Raw genomic sequence first — 9005 nt, 5'->3', positions numbered from 1 at the left:
GGAGGGAGGGAGGGAGGGAGGGAAGGAAGGAAGGAAAGGAAAGAGAGAGGCCAGGCGCGGTGGCTCACGCCTGTAATCCCAGCACTCTGGGAGGCCGAGGCAGGCAGATCACAAGGTTGGGATATCGAGACCATCCTGGCTAACACGGTAAAACCCCATCTCTACTAAAAATACAAAAAATTAGCCGGGAGTGGTGGCGGGCGCCTGTAATCCCAGCTACTCTGGAGGCTGAGGCAGGAGAATGGCGTGAACCCGGGAGGCGGAGCTTGCAGTAAGCCAAGATCGCACCACTGTACTCCAGCCTGGGCCACAGAGTGAGACTCCGTCTCAAAAAAAAAAAGAAAGAAAGTGAGAGAGAAAGAAAGGAGAGAGAAAGAGAAAGAAAAGAAAGAGAGAAAGAGAGAGAGGGGGAAGGAAGGAAGGGAAAAAGAAAGACAGAAAAGAAATGAATGCAAAACATATTCTTGCTATGTGATACGGTGGATGCAGAAGTGGATTGTATCTGGGCCCTGCCCTCCAGGTGGGAACACAGCCAGTTGGAAAGATCAGGGCAGTAAAATCAAGAGACTGTGGGAACCTAGAATGAGGAACAATGTCAGCCAAAGGTTGAGGCTGCAGTGATTGCACTAGTGCACTCCAGCCTGGGCGACAGAGTGAGACCCTGTCTCAAAAATGAAATAAAACAAAACAATCAGGGAGTATTTGGATCTGGGAAAATAAAAGGAGCTAGAAGAGCATTTTGGGCAGAGGAAACGGCTTGGCACAAATGCGTGAAAGTTGAAAAGTACAAGAAGTCTGGGAGACAAACTCCAGCCAGGGTGGAAGAGGATGTGGTGGTGGGAAGAATGTGGTGGGAAGAATGTGGTGGGAGAGGATAGTGGGAAGGCCAGCTTGTCCAGCTCACGGGCGGTTTGGTCAACCTGGGGATATGGGGAACCTCAGAAGGACTGAAAGGATGGCGTAGGAACTAAGAGACCTAAGCTGGGGCCTGGGTGGTAGGGCTGAAAAATAGATGGACTAGACAGAGAGGATCAGGAAGCAGAAAGGATAGGACATGGTGGCTGATGGGCTTGGAGGTGAGAGACAGGGAAGTGTGCAGGGCAAAGTCCAGGACTCTGGCCTGGTGACCAAAGGGACAGCAAGACAAACAGTGTGGAGAAGGGAGTTGTTGAGGTCAGCTTTGGATATGGTGAATGAGAAGCAGCCAGACTCCTGGGTCAGAGGGAGGAGGGGCTGGGGCCTGGATTCCTGGATCTAAGGAAGGAGGAGCTGGGGGCCTGGACTCCTGGGTTTGAGGGAGGAGGAGCTGGGGGTCTGGACTCCTGGGTTTGAGGGAGGAGGAGCTGCGGGCCTGGACTCCTGGGACAGAGGGAGGAGGGGCTGCGACCGAGATTTCTAGATCTGGGTGAGAAAGGGGTACCTAGTAGCCAGTACCCTAGGAAGAAGGGTACATTTCTCTCTTTGGAGAGAACGCCTGGGAGAAATACGTGATCTTTGAGGATAAATGAGGGCCCAGGACCCAGCCTCAGAAAATTCCAACATACACGACACTTGCAAATAAAAAACTGACAAAATCACAAGTCACCATTTTCCAACCTATAATGGTAACCAACCCAAGCAATGACCGCTGATGATGTTACAATCTTCAGATAGAAGTTTTTTTTTTGAGATGGAGTTTTGCTCTTGTTGCCCAAGCTGGAGTGCAGTGGTGTGATCTCGGCTCCTGGGAGCTGCAACCTCCACCTCCTGGGTTCAAGCGATTCTCCTGCCTCAGCCTCCCAAATAGCTGGGATTACAGGTGCCTACCACCATACCCGGCTAATTTTTTGTATTTTTAGTACAGATGAGGTTTCATCATGTTGGTCAGGATGGCCTTGAACTGTAGTGGCTCATGCCTTAATCCCAGCACTTTGGGAGGCCAAGGCAGGCAGATCACCTGATGTCAAGAGTTCGAGACCAGCCTGACCAACATGGAGAAACCCCATCTCTACTAAAAATACAAAATTACCCAGACATGGTGGCACATGCCTGTAATCCCAGCTACTGGGGAGGCTGAGGCAGGAGAATCGCTTGAACCCGGGAGGCGGCGGTTGTGGTGAGCCAAGATCATGCCATTGTACTCCAGCCTGGGCAACAAGAGCGAAACTCTATCTCACGAAAGAAAAAAAAAGAGAGAGACCAGGGTGACCTCATGAGGTCTGGACAACCAGAGATGAGGTTCCTGACACTGGCTCAGGAAGCACTAAAGCACTTCTGAATATGATCAAACCTCTGCCTCTAACCAACACTTGCTTGCAGAAACAGAGGCATGTTCAAGGGCACCACAGGCATGCAATTGGCCATGCTCTGCCTGTGGGACAGAAGACTGGGTTTTTCTAATAAACAGTATGGGGAAGACACAGCGGGTGGGAACCACCAGAGATAAAACAATAGGCAAGACATATCAACCAATCACACTGAACTTTGGGGACTCCATTCAAACAAGCCACGTGTTAACTAGCATTTTGAGACTGTCTGGGAAACCCAAAAACTAACCAGAAATAAGACAATATTAAGAACTTATTAATTTTTTTTTTTTTTTTTTTGAGACACGGTCTTGCTCTGTCGCCCAGGTTGGAGTGCAGTGTCGTGATCACAGCTCACTGCAGCCTCTACCTTCTGGGCTCAATTGATCCTCCCACCTCATTCTTCTGAGTCTGAGGCCACAGCCACACGCCACCATGCCTGGTTAATTTTTGTATTTTTATTTTTCACAGAAACGGTGTCTCATTATGTCGCCAGGCTGGTCTCATAGTCTTGGGCTCAAGCGATCCTCCCACCGTGCCCCGCCATCTCCCAAGTACTGGGATTACAGGTGTGAGCCACCCTGCCCAGCCAAAAAGGATTTCTTATCTGTCAATGATACACTGTAAACATATGTACAGGCCACATGATGTCTGGGATTGGCTTTTAAAACTGGGGACGGAAACAAATGGGAGATAATAAAACGAGAATGTAAGAATATTAATCATTGCTGAAGCTGGTGGGCACAGGACATGGGAGCTGCCTGACTATTGTGGGTTTGGAAGTTTTCTTTTTCTTTCTTTCTTTCTTTTTTTTTCTTTTTTTTTTTTGGAGACGGAGTCTCGTTCTTGTTGCCCAGGCTGCTAGAATGCAATGGTGCAATTTTGGCTCACTGCAATCTCCACCTCCCGGGTTCACGCCATTCTCCTGCCTCAGCCTCCCAAGTAGCTGGGACTACAGGCGCCCGCCACCACGCCCTGCTAATTTTTGTATTTTTAAGCAAAGACGGGGGTTTCGCCATGTTGCCCAGGCTGGTCTCGAACTCCTGAGCTCAGGCAATCAGCCCGCCTTGGCCTCCCAAAGTGCTATGATTACAGGTGTGAGCCTCCGCTTCCAGCCGGTTTGGAATTTTTCACACACCCACATTTAAATAGCAAACGCACAGGGGATGAAGGAAGAGCCCCAAAAATCATGCCCAGGGAGGGAGGGAGGAAAACCAGGAGGGGCATCTGCCCCTCACTCTCTCGGGAGCCCAAATGTCTTCCTTTGGGGAATGGGGACAACTCCGGGGCGCAGGTGGCTAGGAGCACACCAACATCCATGGACCAGGAAGGACGCTGCTGCTGAAGACCCTGTGAGCCAAACAAACCTGTTCCCGCTGCTGGCGGCCGCGCTGCTCCGAGGCCGCCTGCTGCCCCAGCAGCTCCCGCAGCTGCTCCTCCTCCCGGCGAGCGGCCACTCGCTCCCCAGCCAGCTCACCCCGCAGCAAGGCCACTTCCACCTCCATCTGCGGAGAGAATGCCAGGGCTGGGGGCTCGGACGCCTAGGTCCAATGAAGAGGCCCAGGGCCTTAACTACAGGATTCGAAGAAAGGATGGACTCCAGGGACCTGAATTTGGAGGGAGGAAGAGAGGAGGGCCTAGAATCTGATCCCACCGGAGGAAAAGGCTGGGAGTCCGGCTTTGCGGGTTCCCCTTGAGTTGGGGCCAGGCTTCCCAAGGGGTCCGCAGCCTCACCTCGATCCTCAGCTCCTTCCTCTGGCGCTGTAGCTCCTTCACTCGCTGCTCCATCAGGGCCACGCGAGTCAATGCCTCCAGTTGCTGTCCTCGCAGGCGCCGCGCCGCCCCTCGCACCCCTTCCCGCGAAGAGGTGGATGAGTGGGGTGTGGACGCCGTTGCTGTCGGAGGCTTAGCCTCGGGCTGAAGTTGAGGGGGCGTGGTTAAGTGGAGATGCCTCGCCCCCTGCAATCACTAAGTAGGTCTGGTCCCCACCCAACATCCCCCTCTGCGGGTCTCAGTCTACTTACCTAACACAACCACCACTCCCATAATCTGTCCCAGGCTCTTTTCTTTCTTTCTTTTCTTTGTGTGTGTGTGTGTGTGTGTGTGTTTTTTTTTTTTTTGGTCCTGAGATAGGGTCTCACTGACTGGAGTGCAGTGGCGCGATTATGGCTCACTGCAGCATCCACCTCCCGGACTCAAGTGATCCTTCTGCCTCAGCCTCCTAGGTAGCTGTGACTACAGGCGCGCATCACCACCCCAAGCTCTTTTATTTATTTATTTATTTTTTAATTTTTATTTTTTGGTAGAGAGGGGGTCATGCTATGTTGCCCAGGCTGGTCTCAAACTCCTAGGTTCAAGCGATTCTCCCACCTCGGCCTCCCAAAGTGCTACGACTACAGGCATGAGCCACCGCGCCCGGCCTCAGCCTCCTGTATTCAAGGTCGGAGTGAGGGAGGGTACAAGTCCAGTGACCACCCAACCACACGGACCACAGAGGCTTGCAGTACCGTATGGAGGGTGGGCGGATGTAAAGCCGACTTATGAAAGGTGTTTCTTTTTCTCTATTCAGGTCCTGTTCTCTTGGCGTCACTTTCTCGTAGTGCCTGGATCTGTCTCTCTGTCTCTCTCTCCACCCGACCCCAATCTCTCAGATTCGGTATCTGTCCACTGCCTCTGAATCACTAGATCTTTCTCCCTCGGAGAATGTCCCTCTCTCGAGGTTTTTCTCTATTTGTTTCTCTGAGCATCTCCGCCGGTTATTTCTGGGTTTCCCTCTGTCTCGATTCCCCTCTCTCTGACTCTCTGTCTCTAGACTTACTGTGTCTCTTGTCTTTTTTGGGTCTTTGTCTCTCAGTCTCCATGTCTCTGGGTCTCTGCCTGGTTCTTGATCTCTCTGCATCTCTTACTCATTTGGTTCTCTCTGTTCAGTAGTCTCTCCTGTCTCTGGATCCCTCTGTCTCTGAGTCTCTGTCTATTTGGTCTCTCTCTCTTTCTTTCTCTCTCTTTGTCTCTCCCTCTTTCTTTCTTTCTCTCTGTGTTTCTCTCTCTCTCTCTCTCTCTCTCTCATGTTTAGAGATAGGTTCTGCTCTGTCCCAGGCTGGGGTGCAGTGGCACAATCATAGTTCACCGCAGCCTACAACTCCTGGGCTCAAGCGATCCTCCTGCCTCAGCCTCCCGAGTAACTGGGATTACAGGCACGCAGCACTGCGCTTGGACAATTTCTGTATTTTTTTTTTCTAGAGATGGGGATTTGCTATGTTGCCCAGACTTGTCTCGAACTCCTGGGCTTAAGCGATCCTCCCCTTGGCCTCCCCCAAGTGCTGGGATTACAGGCGTGAGCCACCTATCTGGTTCCTCTATACCCGTCTCTCTGTCTCTGTCGCCCGTTTGGGTCTTGTCTCCGTTCTTGGGGCCTCCCCGTGGCTCTGTCTATCTGGTTATGTATCTGGTTTCTGTCTGTCTGTGTCTCTGCCTCTTTGGCTCCGTGTCCTGGTGTCTGTCTCTCAGTAGTCTCTGTTATCACTGGGTCTCTCTCCCTGTCTCCGGGTCTCTGTCTTTCTGGTTTCCCTCTACCTGTCTACCTGTCCGGCCACCTGCTTGAGTCCCCGTCGGTCCAGGCCACCCGCGCTGTCGCCCTCGAGCCCCTCACCGCGTCGCGGCTGCTCTCAGTGCTGCTGCCTTCTCCCACTTCTTCTTCTTCCTCCGCCTGCTGCTCAGCTCCTCCGCGGCTCGAAGGTTCCGCCAGTACCTTGGGGGCCTCCTGTTCCCGGGACTCCTCAGGATAGCCCTGGGGCTGGACCTCCACGTCGCATTCCGAGACCGGCGGCGGCGGTGTCCCCTCGGCGGGGCGGCTACGCGTCCCCATGGCCGCTCCGGCTCCTGCGGGGTAGGAGGGACTAGGCGCTCCGGGGGCGGGGCCCAGGAGGGCTGAGCGCCGCTCGCGTCTGCTCCGGGGCGCGGAGACCCCCCCAGGAGGCGGGGCCTAAGAGTTCAAAGGATGGAACTGAGCGTTACGGAGGCGTGTCCTTAAGTTTCCAGAGGCGGGGCTCGATGATTCCAAGACGACACGCCCCCAGAGACGGGACCGGAATTTGAGTCCGGGTCGTAGCTCGCCCCCTACTGGCCTGTTCGACCCCACCTCCCCTCCCTCATCTCCAAGTGTCAGGCCTTGTACCCTCCCAGCAGCCCCTCACAATCTCTTGGACTCGCTTAGAGCGACCCATCTTCTCCCTCCGAGACTCAGCAGTTCGGCTCCTGCCCCGTCCTTCCCGGAGCCCCGTAGTCTTAGTCCCGACCCCACTGTGCAGGGCAACAGCGCCCATGCCGCCTCACCCAGGGGTCCAGGAGTCGGGGCTCCCAGGCTGCCCTTCTCTGAACAAGCCAGGAGTCGGAGTCCTTGAGATTCCGAAGTCCAACCGCCACCTCCCCACAGCCTCGGCCCCCTCACCGGCTCAGGCTTCGGCTCGCTCCGCTCTGCGCGCTGGGCACGGCCGCTTCTGCCTATGAGACAGGTGGCAGGGGAAGAGGGAGGAGAGAAGCCGCCCCGTCCCCCTCCCCAGCAGCCCGGAAGTGGAGGGGGGGACAACAGGTCCAACAGCTCCCGAGGGAGGAGGGAGCCACGGGCTTGCCCCACCCGCGGCTTCGGCATCCGGCCATCCCGGCCCCACCGGCCCCACCCTCGTGGAACTCAGCATCTCGACCTCCCAGTCTCCCTCGATCCCCTCATTCCTGCCCCACTGGAGGAGTCTTGGCTACCGCTGTATGGGCACCTCTCTAATGTCCAGACCCTGGGAGTTCAGAAAGGAAGGCAGGAATGGAGATGGGGACGTCTCCCCTCTAATGAGCCCTTCAGAAGGGCCCTGACCGGTTTGGGGAGCTGGACAAGGGGAAGGGGTGCCCTGAACTGAGTCAGAGACCTGCCTAGAGACTGAGGGAAGTGTACCGCCACCCCTCAACACTTTGCTACGGGGTGGAGGGCGGAGGTTAAAGGTCTCAGCCAGACCCTTTCCTCTCTGGGCAAAAACAGGAAAATAACTGGTATATGAAAAGGGATGATTAGAAGTCAAGAGCTGTGCTAAACACTTTATACCCGGTCATTTAATTTCACCCTCAAAGCTGCCCAGTGAGAATGTGATTACTACCTCCATTTCTTTATTTTAGTAGACACTAGGTTTCTCCAGGTTGCCCAGACTGGTCTTGAACTCCTCGGCTCAAACAACCTGCCTGCCTCGGCCTCCCAAAGTGTTGAGCTTACAGGCGTGAGCCACCGAGCCTGGCCTACTACCTTCATTTTACACTTGGGGATACAAGCTGAGGAGGACAAATGCACCCAAGGTTGGCTGGGCACAGAGGCTCAGGCCTGTAATCCCAGCACTTTGGGAAGCCGAGGCAGGTGGATTGCTTGAGACCAGGAGTTCAAGGCCAGCCTGAGCAACATGGAGAAACCCCATCTCTACTAAAAATACAAAAATTATGCCAGGTGTGGTGGCACACACCTGTCATCTCCGCTACTGTGGAGGCTGAGGCAGGAGGATCTCTTGAGCCCAGGAGGTCGAGACTGCAGTGAGTCTTGAATGTGCCACTGCACTCCAGCCTGGGCAACAGAGTAAGACCCCATCTCACACACACACACAAAAAAATGTAGACAAGATCTACACGTTATAAGCGGTAAAATGCAGGCTTCATTCTCTCAAAAGTCCATGTTCTTAACCATTGTGTATACTGTCACTTCAAGCCAGGAAGTAACCAAAAGATCATTCGAAATGATAGTAACTTTAATGGTGAACACTGATAGGCCACGTGCCAGGCACTCACACACATTGACTCATCAGAGCATCACAACACCCTACTATTATTCCTTCCATTTCACAGATAAGAAAACTGAGGCCTAGAGAAGTGAAGTACCTTACCCCAGGGCTAAGTGGGAAGTGGCTCAAAGGAAGGCCGGTGTTCTAATCCAAGGTGATGAGAAGACCTGCCCCAGATATCTGTTTGTTTTTGATCTTGTGAGTTAGAAATCTTGTGGGCTCCCAGGCCGGGCGTGGTGGCTCTCGCCTGTAATCCCAGCACTTTGAGAGGCCGAGGCAGGTGGATCACGAGATCAGGAGATCAAGATCATGCTGGCTAACACAGTGAAACCCTGTCTCTACTAAAAATACAAAAAAATCAGCCGAGGGTCGTGGCATGTGCCTGTAGTGCCAGCTACTCAGGAGGCTGAGGCAGGAGAATTGCTTGAACCTGGGAGGCAGAGGTTGCAGTGAGCCAAGATCGTGCTACTGCACTCCAGCCTGGGCAACAAAGGGAGACTCCATCTCAAAAAAAAAAAAAAACCTTGCAGGCTCCCTGGGCCTCCTGGCCTCTCCACACAACCAGAACTCCACCCCTTTAGGCCCAGAAACCCAACTGGTTCCCCCTTGAAAATAGGTAGAAGTCAGACTCATGTTAAAAAGAAGTTTTATTTAGGAAGCTCCAGGGGCTGGGGTTCGGGCATGGGGTGGGAAAGGAGAGGTACAGTGTCAACGCCGCCCTCTCCTCCCGCCTAGTGCATTAATACTTGATGGGAGCATCCGACAGAAGTGAGATCAGGCAGTGGGTGGTGTCTGCACCCCACAGCGCATGTTGGCTGGAACAGCAAAGTCTGAAAGCAAGAAATCAAGGTTAAAACTAAGGGGCCTAGGCAGAGCTCCAGGCCCCACTGGAGACCCAGAAATCCTAGGAACT

General features: G+C 53.7%; 2 protein-coding genes across 2 annotated transcripts in view; both read right to left on the bottom strand.

Moving 5' to 3' along the window:
- PHLDB3 (pleckstrin homology-like domain, family B, member 3) overlaps positions 1-6953 on the bottom strand; it is a 44780-nt gene extending 37827 nt beyond the window's left edge. The window contains 4 exon segments of the mRNA XM_011963127.1: positions 3653-3790; positions 4020-4202; positions 5935-6164; positions 6618-6953. Coding sequence (XP_011818517.1) covers positions 3653-3790; positions 4020-4202; positions 5935-6164; positions 6618-6933 — 867 coding nt within the window. The 5' untranslated portion in view covers positions 6934-6953.
- Positions 6954-8721: 1768 nt separating this feature from the next.
- The window catches only part of ETHE1 (ethylmalonic encephalopathy 1), a 24583-nt gene continuing 24299 nt past the window's right edge, over positions 8722-9005 (bottom strand). Inside the window, exon 7 of the mRNA XM_011963126.1 lies at positions 8722-8922. Coding sequence (XP_011818516.1) covers positions 8867-8922 — 56 coding nt within the window. The 3' untranslated portion in view covers positions 8722-8866. The remainder of the gene's footprint in view (positions 8923-9005) is intronic.

The sequence above is a fragment of the Colobus angolensis genome, unplaced genomic scaffold (genome assembly GCF_000951035.1).
Source record: "Colobus angolensis palliatus isolate OR3802 unplaced genomic scaffold, Cang.pa_1.0 Scaffold60, whole genome shotgun sequence".
NCBI lineage: Eukaryota > Metazoa > Chordata > Mammalia > Primates > Cercopithecidae > Colobus > Colobus angolensis.
The sequence above is the reverse complement of the archived record's forward strand: the minus strand, read 5'-3'. Positions and strand labels throughout refer to the sequence as shown.